Source organism: Grampus griseus (genome assembly GCF_964374135.1).
Source record: "Grampus griseus genome assembly, chromosome: 10".
Taxonomy (NCBI): domain Eukaryota; kingdom Metazoa; phylum Chordata; class Mammalia; order Artiodactyla; family Delphinidae; genus Grampus; species Grampus griseus.
Window position 1 is genome coordinate 80,684,359 of NC_139004.1, and position 26,311 is coordinate 80,710,669.

At 38.3% G+C, this 26,311-nt stretch overlaps 1 protein-coding gene across 4 annotated transcripts in view; it reads left to right on the top strand.

Annotated features, from left to right (window-relative positions):
- Positions 1–26,311, top strand: part of SLC25A26 (solute carrier family 25 member 26) — a 140,785-nt gene that overhangs the window by 89,327 nt on the left and 25,147 nt on the right. For all 4 annotated transcript variants that reach the window (XM_082662606.1, XM_082662607.1, XM_082662609.1 and 1 more), the window contains one exon: positions 20,709–20,753. In XM_082662606.1, the coding sequence (XP_082518732.1) occupies positions 20,709–20,753 (45 nt within the window). The remainder of the gene's footprint in view (positions 1–20,708; positions 20,754–26,311) is intronic.

The following is a 26,311-nucleotide window of genomic DNA, read 5'->3' on the forward strand; positions in this document are numbered from 1 at the left end:
TTAAATTTTATAACGTTTTCTTCATGTATTCAAAACATATGTGTTTTACACTTTATAAAAGATGGCTTACATGATACATATTTTTCTATGTTTTGTTTTTCTTTCTTTTAAAAAATAGCTAAAGAAGACCCTTCATGTCAGCCATTAGAGTTCTGATTCATTCTTCTAAATGGCTGCTTACTGTTTTCTGGTAGGGGATTATTTTCATGAATCCACCTCGTTCCCTGTTAAATGGCATTCACGTAGTTTGCTTCTAGACATTAGTCACTATGAACAGTGTTGCAGTAAACATCCCTGAACAGAAATGCTTTATTTCTGTGGGATGAATTTTTCGGAGTGGGTTTGCTCTATCTAAAGTTATGTTTTTAAATAGTTGTTTCTGTATTACAATATTCTTTTAAAACTAGCAATTCACACATCCACAAGGAATGTCTGAGAGGACCCTTTCCCTTGCATTCCTGTCTGCAGCAGGAACAGATCTTATCAATTTTGCAGATCTGGTTTATGTTCAGTGATACCTCCTTCGTAGTTCAGTTTGCATTTCTCTGAGTTTGTCGTCTTGTTTATTTGTTGGCTGAACTAACCACTGGGAATTACTCTCCTGTGAATTTGCTTCTTTTTTGTCCTTTGCCATTTTTTTCCTGGGTGCTCATCTTGTCAGATTGTAAGAGTTCTTGGTATTTGTGAGTATTAAGCCTGTGTCTTCCATATTGGAAATACTTCCCCTAAATCTTTTGTCTGTTCTTTTGCATTTTCTGTTGTTTGCTATAGAAATTTAAAATATTTTTTGTAGTAAATATGCCTGTCTTCTCATTTGTAGCTTCTGGGTTTAAGGTCTCTTAGCTTTTTGTTTTTGTTTTTTTTTTTGCAGGCTTTTTATCAAAACAAAAATTTTTAGTTTTTTATTTTATATTGTATGTTGGATTTACAATGTTGTGTTAGTTTCAGGTGTACAGCAAAGTGGTTCAGTTTTACATACATATATATATATACACACACACACACACACACACACACACGTGCATACACATGCACACACACATATATCCATTCTTTTTCAGATTCTTTTCCCATATAGGTTATTACAGAATATTGAGTAGAGTTCCCTGTGGTATACAGTAGGTTCTTGTTGATTATTTTATATGTAGTAGTGTGTATATGTTAATCCCAACCTCCTAATTTCTCCCTCCCCCTGCCACCTTTCCCCTTTGGTAACCGTAAGTTTGTTTTCAAAGTCTGTGAGCCTGTTTCTGTTTTGTAAATAAGTACATTTTTATCATCTTTTTAGATTCCACATATAAGTTATATCATATGATATTTGTCTTTCTCTATCTGACTTACTTCGTGTAGTATGTTAATCTCTAGGTCCATCCATGTTGCTGCAAATGGCATTATTTCATTCTTTTTTATGGTGGAATAATATTCCATTGTATATATGTACCACATCTTCTTTATCCATTCCTCTGATGATGGACATCTAGGTTGTTTCCATGTCTTGGCTATTGTAAATAGTGCTGCAGTGAACATTGGGGTGCATGTAGCTTTTTGAATTACGGTTTTCTCTGGATATATGCCCAGGAGTGGGATTGCTGGATCATATGGTAGTTCTATTTTTTGTTTTTTAAGGAACCTCCATACTGTTCTCCATAGTGGTTGTACCAATTTACATTCCCACCAGCAGTGTAGGAAGGTTCCCTTTTCTCCACACCATCTCCAGCATTTACTGTTTGTAGACTTTTTGAGGATGGCCATTTTGGCCAGTGTGAGGTGAAACCTCACTGTAGTTTTGATTTGCATTTCTCTAATAATTAACAATGTTGAGCATCTTTTCATGTGCCTTTTGGCCATCTGTATATCTTCTTTGGAGAAATATCTATTTAGGTTTTCTGCCCATTTGTTGATTGGGTTGTTTGGTTTTTTTGATATTGGGCTGCATGAGCTGTTTATGTATTTGGGAGATTAATCCCTTGTCAGTCACTTTGTTTGCAAATATTTTCCCCCGTTCTGTGGGTTGTATTTTCGTTTTCTTTATGGTTTCCGTTGCTGTGCAAAAGCTTTTAAGTTTAATTAGGTCCCATTTGTTTATTTTTGTTTTTATTTTCATTACTCTAGGAAATTGATATATTCAAAAAGATATTGCTGTGGTTTATCTCAAAGAGTGTTCTGCCTATGTTTTTCTGTAAGAGTTTTATAGTATCCTGTCTTATATTTAGGTCTTTTATCCATTTTGAGTTTACTTTTGTGTATGGTGTTAGGGAGTGTTCGAATTTCATTCTTCTACATGTAGCTGTCCAGTTTTCCCAGCACCACTTATTGAAGAGACTGTCTTTTCTCCATTGTATATTCTTGCCTCCTTTGTTGTAGATTAATTGACCCTAGGTGCATGGGTTTATTTCTGGGCTTTCTCTCAACATTGATCTATATATTTTTTGTGTGTGTGCCAGTTTTGTGTCTGAAGTTAGGGAGCCTGATTCCTCAAGCTCCGTTTTTTTGTTTTGTTTTTTTTCCCTCAGGATTGTTTTGGCTATTCTGGGTCTTTTGCATTTCCATACAAATTTTTAAATTTTTTGTTCTAGTTCTGTGAAAAATACCGTTGGTAATTTGACAAGGATTGCATTGCATCTGTAGATTGCCTTGGGTAATATAGTCATTTTGACAGTATTGATTCTTCCAATCCAAGAACATGGTATATTTTTCCATCTGTGTCAGCTTTGATTTCTTTCATCAATATCTTATAGTTTTCAGAGTACAGGTCTTGTGCCTAAGGTGGGCTTATTCCTAGGTATTTTATTCTTTTTGATGTGATGGTAAATGGGATTGTTTCCTTAATTTCTCTTTCTGATCTTTTGTTGTTAGTTTATAGAAATGCAAGAGATTTCTTTTTATTTTGTATCCTGCAACCTTACCGAATTCATTGATGAGCTCTAGTAGTTTTTTAGCAGCATCTTTGGTCTAGTGTTTATATTTTGTACCTGGAGTAAGATGGGGTTCTGTTTTCTTCTAGTTACCCATAGTGTATTATGCTAGCACCTTTCTCTACCTTTTCATAAATTAAATTCTCATATGTGTTGAAATTTATTACTTGGTTCACTATTCTGTTGTGTTAATAGTTTTATCTACTTTTAGACTAATAATGTATTTATTTGTTTGAAGTAGCTTTATAGTATATTCTGATATCTGAACCTGAATTCTGCTTCCCCCTTGCTCTTCTTTTTCAAAATATTCTTGGCTATGCATGTGTATATTTTCTTCTATATAAATGTTAAGATCAGTATACAATTTTTAAAGGATAGTTTTAGAACTGAAAGAATATTAAATATATGTATTAAGCCTGGGATAACTGACAAGAATACAGTATAATTTCTACATTTTTTCAGACCTTGTTTGATGTCTTTTGATATAATTTCATAATTCTGTTCGTATATTATACGTCGTATGCCCCTTTTTTGAATTTATCCTTAGGTATTTTCTAGTTTTTGTTACTGTTGTGATTGGAGGCCCCCTACCCCCCTTTTCTTTTTAGGAGCTTATCGATAGAATAGTTTTAAAAGATACTGACTTGTTAATTTTCTCAGTAACCAGCCATATTACCCAATTTTCTGATTAAACCTAGAACTGTTTTACTAGAAACTCTTGGGTTTTCTGTGGCATGCGAGTAAAAAGAGTTCTTTTTCCTTCTCCTTTCCTCCCCTCTTTTTCTTGTGTTCCTACCAGTTATTGTATTTTCATGTCTTACTGTGTTCCCCACACCCGTTAAGGAATGTTCACTAATACTGCTGACAGCAGGCATCCCTATCTAGTTTGTTTTTCATTCATGTAACTGCTAAGGTTTTGGTTGGGTATAGGTTTATAAGATGTCTTCTTCATAAATCATAGCTTTTATCATTACTTAGGGACACTTAAAAAGATACCATTTAGTCATTTTAACCTTCTAAACCTAATTCCTCTGCCTATCCTTTTATTTTAAGCACTTCTTTATCATTTTGTTTTATTTTAAACAGAATATAACTTGGTCTTTTAATGGAATAATTTCTTTCTTCACTTGTGTAAATAGTTTTTCTTTTAACTTGCTTTGTTTGTTATGTAGTTTAACTTGTGGTTTCTATTTCCTTTTTAAATTTTTGCTGGTTTGATCAAGTTATTTTGCATTTGTTGTTGTTGTTTTTACTTTAAAAATTGCTACACATTTCCTTCCCATTAATAATTACCTTTTCTTTTCTGTACTCATCATTAGAAATACTTATATACCATTATTTGAAAATGAGATGCTAGTGATTTCTCCCCACCAACTTGACTTTAATATGATTGGCTCATTTTTATACCTCCTCCAATCCACCCCTCCTCAATAAGGTGAGAATTTGAGAATATTTCACTCTACCCCATACCTAGCTGAGATCTTTAGGATACTTTTACTCCTATTTTTAGTCCCTCTCTCACCTCCTAGATTTTCCTGAGATGGTTTAATACTTTCAGTTCAGCGCTTACTAGATATTGCTTTGCTGTATATTTGTGTCAAGAACTCTGATTTAGAATTTATTACATGCTGCTGGACAGTTAATAATTACTCATTTGGACTAAACTGTATATAAAACTATCATATTTCATAATTCTAAAAAGCAGGGTTGGTTTTTGTTTTTTGTTTGTTTTTGCATTTTAACATCTCTGAAATTAAGGTGTGCCTTATAATTGATGGTTTCCTAGAATTAGATTTACAGTTGTCCTTGGCAGCATTTGTCTTTCTTATGGTTAGTAGGTTCAGCGGAATCGATACAGATACATGAAACTGGATATAGGGAAAGGAAGCAAGTGCAAGTACAAAGTTTTTTCTTACCACTGCTCTCTGCTCTCTCTGATGTCCTCCCCCAGAAGGTCTCTGTTCTAATCTGTTTGTTCTTTGTCAGAATTCTTTCACAGATATTTTCCTATATGAGGTTTGTGGGTGGTACATTTTCTGAGTATCCACCCGTCTCTTTTACCTGCCAGGTGTAGTGTTTGAGCATTACCATTTTTTCCTCAGTAGTCTGTTAGAGCTATTGCTGTAGCTTCCAGTGTTGCAGATGAGAAGTCTGATGCCTCTCTGAATTCTCTCTTCTGTAAGTTCTTGCTCCCTCCAAGCTTGTATATTCTTGTATACAAGCTTCTATAGTTCAGGAATTTACAAGGCTACTCTTAGATCTGTGTCTAGAGTAAAGTGAGCTCTTTAAATCTACAGATTGAGGGCTTTCTTTGGTCCAAGAAATTTTCTTCTCTTGTGTTCTGTTATTGCCTCTCCTCTATCTGTTCATCTTTCTTCTGCTAGAACTGCTGTTTATCACATTAAATCTGTCTTCCAAGTCTCTTGTCTTTTCTATCATGATTTCTGTTTTGCCGCTTTGAGCTATTTTTTCCATTTGATCTTCCAGACCACAAATTTGGAGCTTTGCCACAATCCATTCTTTCCTTCAGTTAATATACTGTATTGTTTATTTGGAAAGTCTTGTTTTTCAATGCAGGAAGACTTCGCTCTGGTGTGGTTAAGTCTCCCTAAGTTCCCGTATTATTTTTCTGACCCCTATTGGTTTCTCTCACTTCAAACAACTATATTTAGCCATGGGTTTGTTCCCTTTGTCCTGACTGATCACTGTCTCTTTGGATGCTCAACCTCCTTACATGTTGTCATATTTTCCTTGTCAGCTCATCAGGGTCTAGTTTTGGTCTTGGCCTCTAATGAAGCCGGGAGACATGCCCCCCCCCCTCCTCCTCCCAAGGGCCATAAAGGTCTCCATGGGCCAGGCTTTTTCTAGAAGCATTAATTTACAGTCCTTGTTCTAGGCTAGTTCCAAGATGCTAGTCCTTAGGCACTAAGCCCAGCTCCTAGAAACTAAAAAACCACATTTTCCAGTTCCCTCCTCTATACTCTGAGGAACCCAAGCCTTCAGTTTCGTTTAGCTGTCTGCAGGCTCTAGAACTGTATCTGTTGCAGCAGATAAATTGAAAATGGAGTGGGGGTAAAGGGGGATGAGTTCATGTCATTGTATTCCCAGGATCTTTGAGCCTGGATTTTTCATTTTTTCATTCCCTTAATGATTGTGGATAGGTGCTTTTGCCTAGACTTACCAACAGTGGGGAGAAAAGCATTAGGCATGGAAGTTGGAAGATCTGTGGGATAAATTATATCATAGTTCTCATTTCTGTTTATTTCCCTGTAAGATTATCTGTTATATTTCCCTGCCTGTGGTTAAATGATCTGCAGTGCCTCCCTGTCCCATAGTCAGGCTTGGCCTTAGGACTTGTTTTGGTCCGTGAATGTGTGTGGAAATGATAGTGTTCTAGTTCTGAACAGAGCTTTAAGAGGCATAACAAGTTTCTATCAGCCCTGTAGCTTCTGCCTTTTGCCTTGAGAATGGCATGTCTCATAAGGTCTGTCCTTCTGATTGGGTCTTGGAATGAGAAGACACGTGGAGCAAAAGCCACAGCCTGGGGGCAGCCACAGCCACCCTGTAGCTGACATGTCATGTGAATGGGAAAAACAGTGTATTGTATGCCCCGGAGATTTGAGGGTTGTTTTGATACTGTAGCAAGGCTGACTGATAAAATCTGCTTTAATTTCTTTTTTTATTAGCTAGTATGTTGTTTTTTCCCATCTTAAAAAAAAACTGTATCAGAGTCTAAAGTCTTTTCTCTCTCTCTCATCTCTCTCTCTCTTTTTTTTTTTTTTGCCTGTGCTGGGTCTTCGTTGCTGTGCACGGGCTTTCTGTAGTTGCGGCGAGCGGGGGCTACTCTTCATTGCGGTGCGCAGGCTTCTCAGTGCAGTGGCTTCTCTTGTTGCGGAGCACGGGCTCTAGGCACGAGGCATGTGGGATCTTCCTGGACCAGGGATGGAACCCATGTCCGCTGCATTGGCAGGCAGATTCTTAACCCCTGGACCACCAGGGAAGTCCCTCTCCCAATCTCTTAATTGGCTGATAAGCATAAACTAGTGCTGTAATTATGGTCAAACGCTGATTACCTGTGGTAGACTATTGACAAATTATGTAATAGTACTCAACCCATGTAACTGAACTTGAAGAAAAGGTAACCAGTAAAGTGGGGGCAGTGTCTTCTGGCAGTTTATTACACTCATTTATCTAATGCCTTAAACTCTACTGGAAATGATTCTTCTGGAAGCATGGCTTTTCTTCAGTTGTACAAAGTAGATTATTTATAGTTCTCAACACCTGGGCTTTAATGCTGTTTTCTGTTATCATAAATGAATAAGAGATAATTGGAGAAGCATTTATAGAGTGGCTTTCTAAAGTTTCTGTTTCTTGGGATGTATATGTGTGTGTGTGTACCCGCATATTTCTCTCTTATTGACTTCACTAACAAATATAATGAATGGGATCTATTTTTATATTTTTTCCCTTTTGTATTTAATTGATACTCATTTTTCTTTTTTCTTATCATTCAGCTCTCAAAGCACTGTTCTAGCGAATACTTTTAGAGCACTAATTCATGAGTGGAGAGAGCGTTCATTGGACTGTGAGCCAGAAAACCTGGGTTCTACCCTAATCCTGCCACCAGCCTTTTTCCCTGCCTTCTCTTCTTCCATTCCTTTACCTTTCCTCCATTCACTCATGCAGTAAATAGTTACTGAGCACTGTTGGGCCAGGCAGTGGGAGATAATGAGAAGTAAGCAAGTAAAACACCTGTACCTTCCTGCCCTTATCAAGCCTACTGCCATCTTTTCTTCTGCTCCCCCAGCCCCTCTTCCTTCTGACCATACTGTAACTTTGTCAGCGCCCCACTTGTGATGAGGCTCCTGGTTGTCGTTTTATGTTAATGGGGCTGCTTTCAAATTTGTTTTTACTGCCACTGGATTATTTTGGGGAGGTTGAGGGTGATGCTGGGAGAGGAAAGAAGGTAGGTGGGAGGGAGGGATGGAGGGAGCAAGTGAGCTACCTGCACAGCCTAACCACTATAGAAATTTTTTATTTTTCATGATTCTTTTTAAGTTGTAATTTTGCCTAAATACCCAAAGGATGTACCTATACAAATGTTTTGAATGTTAGGTGAGATGTTTATTGCTCTTGGCTAGTCTTTTAAATCGTATTTATCTAATTTTATTTTTACTTTTTAGAGTTTGGGAAGCCATCAGTTAGAACGTCTTTATTACCAAAAATCAAATTGCTTCAGAAATGAGGAAACCCTGCATAGATAAGCATGTGCCTTAGTTAACAAGGACAGTTGGTGATTCAGTAGTCTACTCTGTACTGTAGAACTTCTTGGGGAATTGGTTACTCATTTTTCTTTGCTTTCTGAGTCACGAGCTAACTGGGCTGCTGGAACGGAAGGAGGGAGTGGTAGGTGGGAGAGACAGCTGAACTCTACTTGCTAAAGCCATTCTCAGCTGCAGAAAAACATCTTAAGCACAACCTGATTATATTTTGTAAGGGATTAAAGTTGCCTGCAAATGCTAACTGAGAACATCTGTTTCCTGACCCTGTGCCAGAGTCCTCACCTCTTGACAGGAATTCTGGTTTTGAAATTCTGAGTCTCAGGCACCTCCTTCAATTACTCTTTGGCTGTTTCCTTAAAAGACTTAAATCAACACTGCCTAACATGTTGGAAGTGACTCTGTGAAGAACTGAAAATGAACTTCTTCCTTTGCTTTGTATACTCAAAAAGAAAATTCAGGTTTCATTAGCAAGAATCGTCCCAATTGCTGAATGATTATCATAAGCATGTGGGGTGATCCATAGTTCATTAAAGAAGCCAGGAAAATAAATGGAAAGGAATCAGTGTATATGTGTATGTGTATGTGTGTATATTTATATAAAGATAGATTTTATTTAACTTTCTTGAATTAAATAGAAAACTTTAAAAAGTATTTCTAATTTTATTTCTTAAGAATCCCAGCTAACAAAAATAGTTTGTTTTTTTTTTAAAGATAGGGCACAACTTGTATATACTTGTGACCTTATATTTATATTCTGTAAGTCAGAATATAAATTGGTAGTTCTTGATACCATAATTCTACTGCATAAGTAATTGTTTACAGACCCCTGGAAGCAGGATTAAATCTTAATGCAAGTATTGAACATTTGCTCAGAGTCAGTTAATGTTGAATGATGTGTTAGAATTATTCACTAGATATGTGAAAGCCAATGTGATACTGTGATTTGCATTTTGATTGATTTATTAAATGATACCTAAAGGAAGATAACTTTGTGCTCTGATATTCCTGAATATTAACACTGGGCATTTATAAGGATGATTATGCTGATGAAGGGTTAATGTTGGGCATTAGCCTTCCACGTTGTTATTAGGTATGTTTAGAAATTATATATTTACTATCTGTATGATATATCTAGAATCTCCTACGTATCAGAATGATTGATTAAACAAAAATAGTGTTTTATGAGGGATGAAATTGGACATCAACTATCAAGGGATAGTTAAACGTTATAAAATACTATGCAATGGTCAGAAATGACAGATCTATATTGATCAACATGGAAATATCACTAGACATTATTTAGGGAAAATTTTAAGTTTTGGAACTGTATGTATACTAACGTTTACTTGAAAGAAAAACCCAAAACTAAACCTAAGTATGTTGAGATAAATGAGAAGCTACATCCCAAACTATTAGTGTCACTTAACTTTGGTTAACTGGAGATAGGAAGCCCGCTTTGACCTTTAGTTCTAGGCCTCTGTATATGAATTTTAATAATCGTGCTTTACTTGCACACTTTTTTTTTAACTTAAGAAAAACTTAAATCATACACAAGGTAAACGAACCCCAAAGTGCTCATCACCAAGCTTTGAACAGTTATCAGTGTTCTGTCATTTTTATTCATCTATATCTCTACCCACTCTTCCCTGTGATTACTACTGTATTTTTCATAGTATATTTGTAGATAACATTTGTCTGCGTTGAAATGCACACATCATAGATGTACACTTTTGAAGAATGGATATGCTCATGTAATCCACACCCCTGATACGATATTGAATATTTCCATATCCCTAGAAAGTTTTCTGATATCCCATCCCAGTTACTCTGCCCACTCAGGCTAGTTTTGCCTTTTCCTTGAACTTTCTATAGAGTCTTATAGTATAAATCCTTTTTGTGTCTGGCTTCTTTTACTTGATATGGTGTGTGTGAGAATCATCAGTGTTACAGCATGTATCAGTAGTTCTTTCCACTTTATTCCTAATATTCCATGGTATGAATATACCACAATTTGTATAGCTTTTTTTTCTGTTGATGGACATTAATTAACCATTGTGATTAAGGCAGCTTTGACATTCATGTACAGATCTTATTGTGGACATATATTGTCATTGCTCTTGAATAAGTACCTAGGAGTGGAATTTCTGGATCAAATAAAAACTTAGCAAACCCCTTTAGAAAGTGATTGTTCCATTTTAAGTTCCCATTGTCAAAATCTGAGAGTTGTGGTTGCTCCACACCCTTAGGATGATTTGGTTTTGTCAGTCTTTTTTATTTCAGCCAGTTTAGTGGTTGTTTAATGGCACCTCAATGTGTGCTTTTTAAAAAAGTTTTTAAATTGTGGTAAAATAGATATCACATGAAATTTGTTAGTTTAACCACTTTAGGTATACACTGCAGTGTAATTGACAATGTGGTGCAATCATCAGTACAATCTACTCCCCAACTTTTTCATCATTGCAAACAGAAACTCTACTCATAAAGCAATTACTCCCTACTCTCCTCTTTCCTGAGCCCCGTAACTTTTAATCTAGTTTTTGTCTAAGTTTGCCTATTCTAGCTATTTCATGTAAATGGAATCATAGAATATTTGTCCTTTTGTATCTGGCTTTTTCACGTAGCATGATGTTTTCAGGGTTCATCCATATTGTAGCATACATATATCAGAACTTCATTCCTTTTCGTGACTGAATAATATTCCACTGTAGGGACAGACCACATTTTGTTTATCCATTTATTTGTTGATGAACACTTGGGTTATTTGTATTGTCAGTAATGCTGCAGTGAAGATTGGTGTACAGGTATCCGTTTGAGTCCCTGGTTTTGGCCGTATACCTAAGAGTGGAATTGCCAAGTAGTATGTTTAACTTTGGGGGGAAACACCAGATTGTTTTCTCAGTGTGTTTTAATTAACACTTCCCTGATGACTAATGATGTTGAATATCTTTTTTGTGCTTATATTAGTGATTTGTGTAACTTTCTTTGTGAAGTGCTTGTTCAAGTCTTTTGTGCATTTTAAAAATTGGGTTATTTGTTTTTCTTTCTTTTTATGATTGAGTTTTGAAAGTCCTTTATTCTGAATAGAAGTCCTTTTTCAGATATGTGTTTTGTGAATTTTTTAGTCTGTGGCTTGTCTTTTTAGTAACAATATCTTTAAAAAATTTTTTTAATTTAAAAATTGTGATAAAATACACATAATACATACCATTTTAACCATTTTGAAGTGTACAATTCAGTTGTGTTGTGTTTTTACATTGTTGTGCAGTTGTTTTCAAAACACTTTTCATTTTGCAAACCTGAAACTCTTAAACTTGTGTAATAATCGTTAAACAACAACTCCCCTTTCCCATCTTAACCCAGCTCCCCTGCCCCCTGGCAGCCACCATTCTACTTTGTGTGCCTATGAATTTGACTATGCTAAATACCTCATATAAGTGGAATCCTTCAATATTTGTCTTTTTCTGACTTTATTTCACTTACCATAATGTCCTCCAGGTTCATCTGTTCTGTAACGTGTCAGAATTACCTTCTTTTTAAGGCTGAATAGTATTTTGTTGTATGTATATTCCATATTTTGTGTATCCTTTCATCCATAAGTGGACACTTGGGTTGCTTCCACCTTTTGGCTGTTCTGAATAATGCTACTATGAAAATAAATGTACAAATCTCTCTCTGAGACCTTGCTTTCAGTTCTTTAGTGTATATACCCAGAAGTAGAATTGCTGAATCACATGGTAATTCTATTTTTAATATTTTGAGGAACTGCCGTACTGTTTTCCAAGTGGCTACTCCATTTTACATTCTCACCAGTACAGGACGGGGTTCCCGTTTCTCCACATCCTTGTCCATACTTGTTTCCTTCCTCCCTCCCTCCCTCCCTCCCTCCCTCCCTCCCTCCCTTCCTTCCTTCCTCCCTTCCTTCCTTTCCTCTTTCCCTCTCTCTTTCTTTCATAGTAGTTTCATAATGAGTGATATCTCATTTTGGTTTTGATTTGCATTTTCCTAATAATTAGTAATGTTGGGCATCTTTTCATGTGCATGTTGGCTATTTGTATATCTTTTTTGGAGAAATGTCTATTCAAATCCTTTGCCCATTTGAAAAATAAGATTTTTTGTTACTGTTGAGCTGTAGAAGTTGTTTGTGTATTCTGAATATTAACTCTTCATCAGATTGATGATTTGCAAATATTTTCTCCCATTCCATAGGTTACCTTTTCAATCTGTTGATTTTGTCCTTTGATGCAAAGTTTGAAATTTTAATGTAGTCCCATTTGTCTAGTTTTGTTGCCTGTGGATTGGTGTAATATCCAATAGATCATTGCCAAATCTAATATCATGAAGGTTTTCCCCTCTTCTAAGAGTTTTATGGTTTTGGGTCTTACGTTTAGATCTTTGATTCATTTGGAGTTAATTTTTTGTATATAGTGTAATGTAAGGTTCCAACTTGATTCCTTTGCATGTGAATATACATTTTCCTAACACTACTAGTCGAAGAAATTGTCCTTTCCCCATTGAGTGGTGTTTGCACTCTTGTCCAAGATCATTTGAACATATATGCAAGGATTTATTTCTGGGCTCTTCATTCTGTTCCATTGTCTGTATGTCTGTGTTGATGCCACTACCACCCTGTTTTGCTTACTATATCTTTGTAGAAGTTTTGATACTCTCAGTGCTCCTGCCTCTGAGATCTAATCTAACTTGAGAATCAAACTGCTCACACTCATCTCCTTCCCTATTTTATTTTGATACTCTTGTGTCCATTTAGTGCTTTCTTTGGAAAGATGCTTTTGGAATTTTAGTATGGTTTATAAACCTGAGGAGTGAGTCACTTTAAATTTTTTCTACTTTTAGGTTACTTTCCTTTATTAGGTATACATTCTGCTCTCTATGTACAGTGCATGTCAATGAATTATACTTGTTAAATTTAAAAATCAATATTTATTATTAGAATGCTTTCCTGGTATGTCAGATGGCAGCAGACCAGATTTGAATGGGTCTCACCTTTTTCTTTTTTTTTCTTTTTTAAAGAATAGTAGTCACTTTGGGGCAAAATGTTTTCAGGTCTTCAAATTCACTTGTCCTTGGTTACCACTGGGCTTGGATGGAAAAAGGCACAGAGTATTTAACAGTAGAACTGGCTTTGTTGTCTTTGCAACACTAGAATGGAAAACCCGAAATCAAGCACAGAAATTCGGACACTGTCTTGCAACAGAAAGGAGACTCCCCTTTGCGTCACTTGTAGGATCCATTGTGTTCTTTGCAGCTTATGATCAAGTCTTATTTTTTAAAACGTATTGGCATTCTAATTTGATCTGTCCATTGAGCCATAGAATTCTAGAGCTAAATGATACCTTAGAAATCGTATCTTCATATCCCTTCAGTTATATTATATATCACATTATTATTTGTTAAAGGACTATAAGGTTATAGGCATTTATTTTAAGATCATAGGATTATAAGCATTGATTGGCTTCAAGGATAATCTAGTCCAAACACTTGATAATAGGTAAAGCGTGCTCATAATGTAATTTTGTACCTTCTTTATTTCATTAGTAATGCCCAACACTTCCTTTGCCTGTTTACCACTCAGCTTTCACTTTCTCTACTTCACATGGAATCCTCACATGCACTCTCGTATGGAGTTATTGCTATGTTTATTACTAGTGGAATCCACGTTGAATTTTAGCAGGTTTTTTCCCCTCTACATCTGCCTCTTTGATGGTAGCTGAGTCTACTGTTGCTCACTTGTTAGGGCTCTGAGTCTTAACAACCTTATTCAAACAAAACATCTTAAATGGAGGTATTAAAAAGGTCACAACAGTGAGCCATTTTGTAACTTTTGGTGCAATAAAATGGGTATGTTGTGTTTTGGAATATAAGACCTCTGAGTGCAGCTATTCATTTCATTCATCTATAAAACATTTTAGAATAACAGCTTACATCTGTATGGGGTTTAAAATGCCACGTTTTGAAGAAACATCACTGTTGTGAAACTCCAAACCAGACATGGGGCGGGAACTTGCCTTCTGACCAGCCCATGTTCTGTAGAAGCTGGGAGAAGAATTTGTTTTAGCCGTGGAGCCATATTTGCTGGCAGTACTACTGTCACATGAGTGGAACACATTTTCATCATGTCTTCATATTGTAAATGACAAGGCATTCAGTAAGATTTTGACTTGAAGAATGTTTGAAACATTTTTACACATCAGGAGTTTATCTTATGAGGAATATTTCATTACCAGAAGCCAGAAATATTTAATTACCTGAGACGGTCAATTAATCTTGTTTTAGAGTGAAGTTGGGATTTACTTTCGGCTCACTTTTAAAAATAAATACTCAGTAGAACAGTTTTGGCCATTTCAAATGTGTGATTTTTAAAATCAGTTCTTTAAATTGAAGGAACAATTTAATGAATAACTTTTAATAGAGGAAAATGGGCAAAATGTCCATCTACAGGATTCAAAATCTGGTATTATTTATTAAGTACCAAAAAAGTGCCAATAACATACAATTCAGTTTTATGGGTTATTTTAATCAAGAAGTGAAGAAGGCTAACATTTCAGTAAGTTACAATAAGTTTTAAGTTACAGGCCTTATCACAGTAAGTTATAAGACCTTTTTTCATCTTACAAGTGTGAAATATAAGCCAAGGACTAGACGGCTTCACAGGTGAATTCTGTCAAACATTTAGAGAAGAGCTAACACCTATCGTTCTCAAACTCTTACATAATATAGCAGAGGGAGGAACACTCCCAAACTCATTCTATGAGGCCACCATCACCCTGATACCAAAACCAGACAAAGATGTCACAAAAAAAGAAAACTACAGGCCAGTATCAGTGATGAACATACATGCAAAAATCCTCAACAAAATACTAGCAAACAGAATCGAACAGCACATTAAAAGGTATGATTACACCATGATCAAGTAGGATTTATCCCAGGAATGCAAGGATTCTTCAGTATATGCAAATCGATCAATGTGATACACCATATTAACAAACTGAAGTATAAAAACCATATGAGGGCTTCCCTGGTGGCGCAGTGGTTGAGAGTCCGCCTGCCAATGCAGGGAACACGGGTTCGTGCCCCGGTCTGGGAAGATCCCACATGCCGCGGAGCGGCTGGGCCCGTGGGCCATGGCCGCTGAGCCTGCGCGTCCGGAGCCTGTGCTCCGCAACGGGAGAGGCCACGACAGTGAGAGGCCTGCGTACCGCAAAAAAAAAATAAAATAAAATAAAATAAAAACCATATGATAATCTCAATAGATGCAGAAATAGCTTTCAACAAAATTCAGTACTCATTTATGATAAAAACTCTCCAGAAAGTAGGCACAGAGGGAACTGACCTCAACATAATAAAGACCATATATGACAAACCCACAGCCAACATTGTTCTCAATGGTGAAAAACTGAAACCATTTCCACTAAGATCAGGAGTAAGACAAGGTTGCCCACTCTCACCACTATTATTCAACATAGTTTTGGAAGTTTTAGCCACAGCAGTCAGAGAAGAAAAAGAAATAAAAGGGATCCAAATTGGAAAAGAAGAAGTAAAACTGTCACTGTTTGCAGGTGACATGATACTATACATAGAGAATCCTAAAGATGCTACCAGAAAACAACAAGAGCTAATCAATGACTTTGGTAAAGTAGGAGGATACAAAATTAATGCACAGAAATCTCTTGCATTCCTATACACGAACGATGAAAAATCAGAAAGAGAAATTAAGGAAACATTCCCATTTACCATTGTAACAAAAAGAATAAAATAACTGGGAATAAACCTACCTAGGAAGACAAAAGACATGTATGCAGAAAACTATAAGACACTGATGAAAGAAATTAAGGATGACACAAACAGATGGAGAAATATACCATGTTCTTGGATTGGAAGAATTAACATTGTGAGAATGACTATACTACTTAAAGCAATCTACAGATTCAATGTCATCCCTATCAAACTACCAATGGCATTTTTCACAGAACTAGAACAAAAAATTGCACAATTTGTATGGAAACATGAAAGACCCCGAATAGCCAAAGCAATCTTGAGAAAGAAAAATGGAGCTGGAGGAATCAGGCTCCCTGACTTCAGACTATACTACAAAGCTACAGGAATCAAGACAGTATGGTACTGGCACAAAAACAGAAATATAGATCAATAGATAGGATAGAAAGCGCAGAGGGAAACCCGCGCACATATGGTCACCTTATCTTTGATAAAGGAGGCAAGAATATACAATGGAGAAAAGACAGCCTCTTCAGTAAGTGGTGCTGGGAAAACTGGACAGCTACATGTAAAAGAATGAAATTAGAACACTCCCTAACACCATACATAAAAATAAACTCCAAATGGATTAAAGACCTAAATGTAAGGCCAGACACTATAAAACTCTTAGAGGAAAACATAGGCAGAACACTCTATGACATACATCACAGCAAGATCCTTTTGACCCACCTCCTAGGGAAATGGAAATAAACACAAAAATAAACAAATGGGACCTAATGAAACTTCAAAGCTTTTGCACAGCAAAGGAAACCATAAACAAGACCAAAAGACAACCCTCAGAATGGGAGAAAATATTTGCAAACGAAGCAACCGACAAAGGATTAATCTCCAAAATATACAGTCAACTCATGCAGCTCAATACCAAAAACACAAACAACCCAATCCAAAAATGGGCAGAAGACCTAAATAGACATTTCTTCAAAGAAGATATACAGATTGCCAGCAAACACATGAAAGGATGCTCAACACCACTAATCAGTAGAGAAATGCAAATCAAAACTACAGTGAGAGGGCTTCCCTGGTGGCGCAGTGGTTGAGGGTCCGCCTTCCGATGCAGGGGATGCGGGTTTGTGCCCCGGTCCGGGAGAATCCCACATGCCGTGGAGTGGCTGGTCCCGTGGGCCATGGCCGCTGGGCCTGCGCGTCCAGAGCCTGTGCTCCACAGCGAGAGAGGCCACAACAGTGAGAGGCCTGCATGCCACAAAAAAAAAAAAACAAAAAAAACTACAGTGAGATATCACCTCACACTGGTCAGAATGGCCATCATCAAAAAATCTACAAACAAAATATGCTGGAAAGGGTGTAGAGAAGAGGGAACCCTCTTGCACTTTTGGTGGAAATGTAAATTGATACAGGCATATGGAAAACAGTATGGAGGTTCCTTAAAAAACTAAAGATAAAACTACCATATGACCACTACCTGGCATATACCCTGAGAAAACCATAATTCAAAAAGAGTCACGCGGGCTCCCCTGGTGGCGCAGTGGTTGAGAGTCCGCCTGCTGATGCAGGGGACACGGGTTCGTGCCCTGGTCTGGGAAGATCCTACATGCCGCGGAGTGGCTGGGCCCGTGAGCCATGGCCGCTGAGCCTGTGCTCTGCAACGGGAGAGGCCACAACAGTGAGAGGCCTGCGTACCACAAAAAAAAAAAAAAAAAAAAAAAGAGTCACACACCACAATGTTCATTGCAGCACTGTTTACAATAGCCAGGACATGGAAGCAACCTAAGTGTCCATCGAGAGATGAATGGATAAAGAAGATGTGGCACATATATACAATGGAATATTACTCAACCATAAAAAGAAATGGAATTGAGTTATTTGCAGTGAGGTAGATGGACCTAGAGTCTGTCATACAGAGTGAAGTAAGTCAGAAAGAGAAAAACAAATACCATATGCTAACACATATATATGGAATCTAAAAAAAAAAAAAATTTGTTCTGAAGAACCTAGGGGCAGGACAGGAATAAAGACACAGATGTAGAGAATGGACTTAAGGACACGGGGCAGGGGAAGGGTAAGCTGGGACGAAGTGAGAGAGTGGCATTGACATATACACACTACCAAATATAAAATAGATAGCTAGTGGGAAGCAGCCGCATAGCACAGGGAGATCAGCTCGGTGCTTTGTGACCACCTAGAGGGGTGGAATAGGGAGGGTGGGAGGGAGATGCAAGAGGGAGGGGATATGGGGATATAAGTATACGTATAGCTGATTCACTTTGTTATACAGCAGAAATTAACACAGCAATGTAAAGCAATTATACTCCAATAAAAATGTTTAAAAAATGAAGTATTTACATTCTTGTTAAAATGTGACATATTTACAGTTGGGAGGAGACAGTACAAAGAAGAAAATTAAAGTCATCTCTAATCCCACTAACCGTTAGTCCTCTTTGGTATTTTATTACATCTTACGAATTTTAAAAAATGGCAGTCCAGTGGTTAGGACTCATCACTTCCACTGCAGGGGTCCCAGGTTTGATCCCTGGTTGGGGAACTAATATCCCACAAGCGTGCAGCGCAGCCAAAAAAAGAAATGAAAACTACAGTCCGTCTTTTGGGTTTTGATAATTTAATTGAAAATACAGCATTTTAGTGTCAGAATGGACAGTGTCAGATGCTTTCATGTTTTGGTGACAAAAAAGCTCAACTAAGTTTGTCTCCTATTATGGAACTTTGATGTACAGGATGGGGCGCTTGCTTATTTATGAAGATGACAATATTCTGTGAGATTTTAGTTTGTCAACTTAAACTAGTTTATTGACATTGATTTTTCTTTTTTTTTCCCTCTCTCACTGCCATTTCCTGCCTGAATGGAAGTCAGATTTTTCTTTCTGTGACTACTGTCAAGCCCAGGGCCATCATTTCTTCCAGCAGAATAAGACAGATGATGCTAGACTCTTAATTTCTGGTTAAATATAAATATTTTGGAAGTAATTTAGTGCTCTTAATTCATGGGAAGGTAAATACCCATGAATCCCTTCAACATTGTGGTCTCTGACACATACACACACACACACACACACTCACTTACACTCACATACCCCTATGCATATTGTTTTTGATCAAAGTCCACATTTACTTTTCACTTACAACTGAACTGGTTACAGAGCAACTATACTGGGGCCACGACCTGCTTGAGCAGCAGCATCCCTTATGTAGGCCCAGTGGATAGTGTGTGGATATTATTACCTAGGCTAGTGAGTAGGGTCCCCTGGAGTTCAGGTATTTTTACTTTTTTTTTTTTTTTTTATAAATTTTATTTATTTATTTTGGCTGCGTTGGATCTTCGTTGCTGCCCACGGGCTTTCTGTAGTTGCGGGAGCAGGGGCTCCTCACTGCGGTGGCTTCTCTCGTTGTGGAGCACGGGCTCTAGGCACGCCGGCTCAGTAGTTGTGTCTCACGGGCTTAGTTGCTCCGTGGTATGTGGGATCTTCCGGGATCAGGGCTTGAACCCATGTCCCCTGCATTGGCAGGCAGATTCTTAACCACTGCGCCACCAGGAAAGCCCACGTATTTTTACTTTAGGAAATATGGAGGGTGGGGTTCTATTTTAGAATTTTAGAAAGTTTAATTAAAAGCACATAGATTATACTGGGGGTGAATTTATATGCAGGCAAATCCAATAAGATGTCTTTTAGGTAGAGTAGTAGTCAGACAGGGGCCTCTAGTCAGATTGTCTGGGCTTTTTACTTCCTGTGTGCTTTAGGCAAGTTAAACAGCATCTCTGAACCTCCATTTCTTGATCTGTAAAATGGGGATGGGGATACCCATCTTACAGGGTTGTTGTGAGGATCCGGTGAAATAAAAGCTATGAAGTGCTGATGGGCACAGTGCCTGGCATGTGAAAGGTGCTTGGTAACAATTCTAGCTTATTGCTGTACAGCTAATTGTAAATCCTTAGTCTAAGAATACTGATTGTCTTCACTGCTGGAGATGACTCTTCTCCCTGACCAAGCTTGAGACTAAATCAGGCTGTCAGGCCCAACTGTTTAGAGCCCTCACTCCTCCACATTGAGAAGCCCTTCCTTCCTTCCCACGCCTGTGTTCTGTCCCCAGACCTTGCTTCTCAGCTTCCTCCTGCAAGTGGCTCTGTCTGCTTCCTCTTCTTTCTCTCCTCCCATCCACCTGCCTTGTCCCCTCTGTCCTTCCTCACTCCTCTCCCTCTCCTCTCTCCCTCTCCTTTCCTTCTCTCTCCCCTCCTCCCCTTTTCCGCTCTTCCCTTTCTCCTTTCCTCCCCTTCCCCTCCTTTCCTCCACTACCCCGTTCCTGTGCTCCCCGCTCCCCCACTCTTTCTCCCCGTCCCTGCTTCTCTTTTCAACCCTGACACGTGGCCCGCTGAGCAGCAGACAGCTCAAACTCTTAAGCGGGAAAATGTCACATCTTTAAAGTCTTCATTACCTGTGATGGAAAACACTTATTTTCTCATTTCTGTAAGCAGCCTGACACTCTTCATATTGAGCTGCTCTTTCAGTTTCAAGAGGGCATCATTTTATGTCCCTTGGGCTGAAAAACGTAGTAGATTTTACAGGCAGTTACCGTTTAACTCTGTTTCTAAAAACTATGCATCCTGTACTTATAAATTTAATGGTAGCTTTATTATGTACATAAAGTTAAAATGAAATAATGTTTCTGAATAATAATTATAGGTTCATATAGTCATGCTAAGCAAACTGATCTTTCCTGCCTAATTTGTTTGATTTTTTTTTCTCTTCAGATTCCTTTCTCATTGGTCCAGTTTCCCCTGTGGGAGTCCTTAAAAGTAAGTTTTCCAATCTTCATATAAAACTTTTCTCTAATTATCTTATGAAACTTTTCTCTAATTATGATCATTAATACCCAGTAGTTTCGGTGTGGAATAGTAGAATATAATATTGAGTAGCGGTTTAAAAACTCAAAACTATTAGGAGTTGGAAATATTTTGTGAGTGGGATTTACATGCCAGTTCAGTGTTTTAAACTTGTTTAGGTGTCTGTGGTCTGGGAAATAAGCAGAGCAGGCATAACTGACATCCTGAGATGTTTAGGAAAAACTTTGCTTTCCTCTGTATTGTAACTCTTTTTTCCATCCACTTGAATTTTATTTCACTTCGCTGTGTGTGTGTGTGTGTGTGTGTGTGTGTGTGTGTGTGTGTGTGTAGAGGTTAAGGAATAACAGTGAGGGTAAATGGAAAAGGAAGGAAAGCAAGGCTCTGAATATTTGTAGGCCTAGAAGGCCAAGACCTTCCCGCCCACATCTAATGGTGGGTGGGAGTGGGGAGGGGCTTGGTTTCTGAAGGCCCCTTCTGTCTTTCCTGCTCACCAGGCCTAGGAACCCTCAGTGAGAAGGAGCAGAGTGTGGGGAGTTGTGAGTCAGCCTTGGACTCATATGTTTAAAAACAAACAATTAAATGAAAATTTGAAAGCCTTTGTTCAAAACATGCAGACATTGTATTTGTTTTTCATCTCCTGTTGCAATGATTTCAAAAATTGCGGCTCACGGTATGAATTATGTGGTGTTTGTCAGCATTTTAAAGACAACAACAAAAGGGAAAATAATAGCATCTTATGAGGTAAGGTTAAGTCTTGCTTTGTCAAACTTCAGTGTTGCGTGTACATATATACATGCGTCTGTGTACTGGGTCGCAATGTGAAATGTATTTCTCACTGTGGATAGTGATCAAAAGAATCTGAAAACCCTTGTTCAAATGAAAATGGTTTATAAATGACCAAACTGTAAAATGGCAAAGTACCTAGGTAGGCATTTGATAATACAAAAAATAAAGGAATTACTCTCATAATTGTATAGCGTTAGTCATCATGGAGTGCTCAAAGAAAATGTCTTTGGAAGAATAACAGTTACTTGGACTCTGAAAAATATTCTGTTGAAGTTACATACTAAGGATAATAAAATGAGACAAAACATTATTCATAAAAATAAACTCAGCAATATTAAGTATTGAGAAATACTTCTTATAAATGATCTGATTTTAAGGAGTAGTACAGTTCATTTAATGCAGATTTTGGGATCTTTCATGGTTGTTTTGTTTTTGTCTTTACTGTTTTCCGTGTGGCACACGGTGAAAATGGATTTCTCTGGCAGTGTTTCCGGGTGTGATGTAACAGCTATCCAATGAGAAGGTCACATTCCATAAGCATAACACCTCTCTATTTTTGTGTATGACAAAAGACAATGGAGCAACAGCTGTCCAGCAAACAAGACTCACTTTATTAGTGTCTCAATAAGCAGCATTCACGTGGCTTCTGCACTGTATCTAAGATACTTAGGTCCAGTTTCTGCACAGGAATGTTTTGAGGCCCAAAGAGGGAAAAAGCATGGGATTTGTTTCTTTGCAGTATTCAGGACATTTGCAGTATGCTAGCTAGTTAAGAAATGTCTAGGCTTCCTTGGTGGCGCAGTGGTTAAGAATCCGCCTGCCAATGCAGGGGACACGGGTTCGAGCCCTGGTCCAGGAAGATCCCACATGCCGCGGAGCAACTAAGCCCGTGCGCCACAACTACTGAGCCTGCGCTCTAGAGCCCGCGAGCCACAACTACTGAGCCCACATGCCTAGAGCCCGTGCTCCGCAACAAGAGAAGCCACTACAACGAGAAGCCCTCGCACCACAACGAAGAGTAGCCCCCGCTCGCCGCAACTAGAGAAAGCCCGCGCACAGCAACAAAGACCCAGTGCAGCCATAAATAAATGAATGAATGTATGTATGTCTAGAATTTTTCAGAGGGATCATAGATAACAATGTTGAGCTTTAATACTTTTCTTTGAGCCAATGTTAAGATGCCATAGTTTTTTTTTTTTTTTTTTTTTGTCGGATTTATTGAGGAATAATCTTCATACAGGAAAACTCCTTTTAAGTGTACATTTTTACAGGTTTTGACAAATATGACTACCATCCTAAACAAAATGTAATATCATCACCCTTTTCCAGAATATCATATAAATAGAGTCACACACTGTGTAGTATTTTGTTCCTGGCTTCTTTCATTTAATATGAAAGAGGAGATTCATTCCTGTTTTATCCCGTACCAGTAGTTTGCTCCTTAGTGGTGCTGAGTAGCATTTCATTGTGTACACGTACTATAATTTGTTTAGCCAGTTACTAGTTGATACACGTTCGAGTTGTTGATGATTATGGATGAAGCTGCTACAAATATTTGTACGTGGGTATTTGTATGGAAATATGGTTTTGTTTCTCTTGGGTAAGTACCTAGGAATGGGATTGCTGGGTCATAGGGAAAATATAAGTTTAATTTATAAGAAACTGTCACAGTGTTTTCCAAGGTGGCTGTCCCATTTTCCAGCAATGTGTGAGAGTTCCAGTTGCTCTGCATCCATGTCATTGTTTGTTATTATTAGATTAAATAAAACTTTACCCATTCTGATAGTTGTGTACTGGTATCTCATTGTGGTTTTAATTTGCAGTTCTCTCAGGGCTAAGTAATATTGAGCATCTTTTCATATAATAGTGTGTTGTTTTTTTTTAAACATCCAAATGTGAAACTACAGTGCTTTGTAAAAGCAGACAATATTTGGCATGTCTTTTATTTTTGTATTTATGAGTTTAGCCATTTACATTTGCTTCTGCAACCATAGGGACACTGTATTACATGGAAGGGTTTCTCTATTATGTTTACGTGGAAATACTGCTAAGAAAAAATTTTCTCAGCAAGGACTTCGGCAGATTGTGTGCACATTGTGCTATAAGGAGTGGGAATCTGGAGGTAGGGGGTGGCCACTATCATCTTAAACTTATTCTGCCTAAAATCGATGGTACCGCCTTCTAAAATCACTTCCTCCTGCTGTCTCCCTGATTTCTGTTAATCATACTACTATTCTCCTGACCCCTTTGGTCTCAAATCCCAGGTTAAATCTGATCCTCTTTTTCTCTATCACTCACCAAGTTGTGTTCACTCTGACTTTTTGAAACCTGTGGCCTCCTTTTTTTTTTTTTTTATCAGATTCTTACTAACTTATGCCTGGACTTAGTTAACACTCATCTGTTCTACACATTGAATTTGTGTGATCTTCCTTAAACATCTCTTTGAAGTTCCCAGAAATGTATAACTTTCTAAAACTCTAAAGCATGAAGTTGTTGGCACTCAGGGACGTCCATACTGTGTCCTTAACTGTTTTTTTCCATCTCCCTTCCCCTTACACTTTTTTTTTTTGCTTTCCCTCCTTTCCTTCCTTTCCTTCCAACCAGAATAGCCTCCTTACTGCCCCTTTTCTTTGGCTTCCTTCTGCAATGGGCTTTCACGGATCGAATGCTATGCATCTTTTAAAGCCAGCTCAGTTTTTTTCTCGTGCTTGAAGTCTTCCAATCCAGACCCTGAAGGTTTACCCTTATAGCTAACATTTGCCTGTATGGCTGATTGGTATTTATTCGTGTACTGTATTGCATTGAAAACATCTTAGAACTGAGCGTTAGCACATTCTGATAAGGCCTGAACCCCTTCTATTTATAGAAAAGTGACAGATGCCGTTAGTGTACATGTATTGCCTGCCTGCTGTGAGTTAGACACTTTCATTTCACAGCAATTCAAAGATGAATAAGATGTAGCTGATGCCCTTGAGGAGTTTTTACTCTATCAGAGAAGCACATACCCACAGATAACTCCAAGGTAACGTGTCTGTAATTGAAGACCACCCAAGGCACTGTGGGAGCCAGCTCCCCTGACTCCCCAAATCATGTCATTTCACCACCTCATTTCTTATGTTTTCTTTTTTTTTTAATAGTACATATGCTTACAAAAAAGATTTAGATGAAAGAAGACTAAACACCATAAAGAGGAGGGGAAGTAAAAGGGGTAGATCATCATATCCAGAACCTCTGAGAAGATCATTTTCCTTTAAGATTTATATTGAGTTTGGAACTTTTCTAGTAGCCCAACAAGAAGAGAAACATGATAGATTACATAGTTCTCTTATCTGACAAATAACCAAAGCTTATTATTTCATGTTGTCCCTTGGCTTTGAATACCCTGTGTATATGGCTGACTTGCACGTTTAAAGCTCTGTCGTGGACCACTTGCTCTGAGTTACAGCCTCACATGACCAACTTCCTAGGTGACACCCTTACTCAGGGTGTCTCAGGGGAACCAGCTCAGAACAGAACACTTGGTTTTTATTCCCCTTCTCCCCAACCTGTTCCTTCCCAGGTGTCTCCTTCTCCGTAAGTAGAACACATGTCTGTTGCTTGCTAAAGTAGAAACTTAAGAATGACTCCACAGTTCTCTCTTTCCCTCATCATCCAGCCCATAAGAACAGTCCACTGTTCTGTTTTTTTTACATTTACTTTTATGTTATTATTTATTTTTGGCTGCGTTGGGTCTTTTTTGCTGTGTGCGGGCATTCTGTAGTTGCGGAGAGCCGGGGCTACTCTTCGTTGCGGTGCATGGACTTTTCATTGAGGGGGTTTCTCTTGCTGCGGAGCACGGGCTCTAGGCGTGTGGGCTTCAGTAGTTGTGGCTCGCGGGCTAGAGCACAGGCTCAGTAGTTGTGGCGCTCGGGCTTAGCTGCTCTGCAGCATGTGGGATCTTCCCGGACCAGGGCTCGAACCCGTGTCCCCTGCATTGGCAGGCGGATTCTTAACCACTGTGCCACCAGGAAAGTCCCCAGAAGAGTCCACTGTTCTGATTGAAGCCTCTAACTCATCTCTTGCTTGAGTTGCCACGTTGGCCTCTCCAATGCTCTCTCTGATTCCATTCTTGCTTCTCTAAAATATCTTCTCTTCGCAACAGCCAGAGTGATCTTTTAAAGAAATAAATCAGATCATACCACTCTCTGCTAAAAGCCTTCAGTGACACCTCTTTGAAAGAAGAGTAAAATCCAGAGTTTAAACTGCGGTTGACAGGGTCCCATGTCATCTGCCCCTCTTACCTCACTGACGTTATCCCACAGCACCCGCCCACTACACTCCAGCCTCCCCATGTCCACGCCCTGCCCTGCAGTCCGGCTAGCCTCCCTCTGTTCTGTTCGGACTCGCCAGGCTGCTCCTTACCCGAGGGCCTTTAAGTTTGTTGTGCCCTCTGCCAGAAATATTCTTTATTCATTTATTCTACACATTGTTACTGAGTACCTACATGTGCCTACGGCCTGGGGAATATAGTGATCAACAGGGTTGACAAAAATCCCTCATCAAGCTTTCACTCTGGCTCTTTCCCTAGGCTTTTCTCACGTCCAAATCTTTCTTGTTCTTTAGTCTTAGATCATGTCACTTCAGAGAGGCGTTCCCTGTCCACCCATCTTTAAAGTAGGACCTTCCCATCTTCCCTGCTCAGTAAACACAGCACCTGTTTATTTCCTTTGTAGCATTTAAATAGT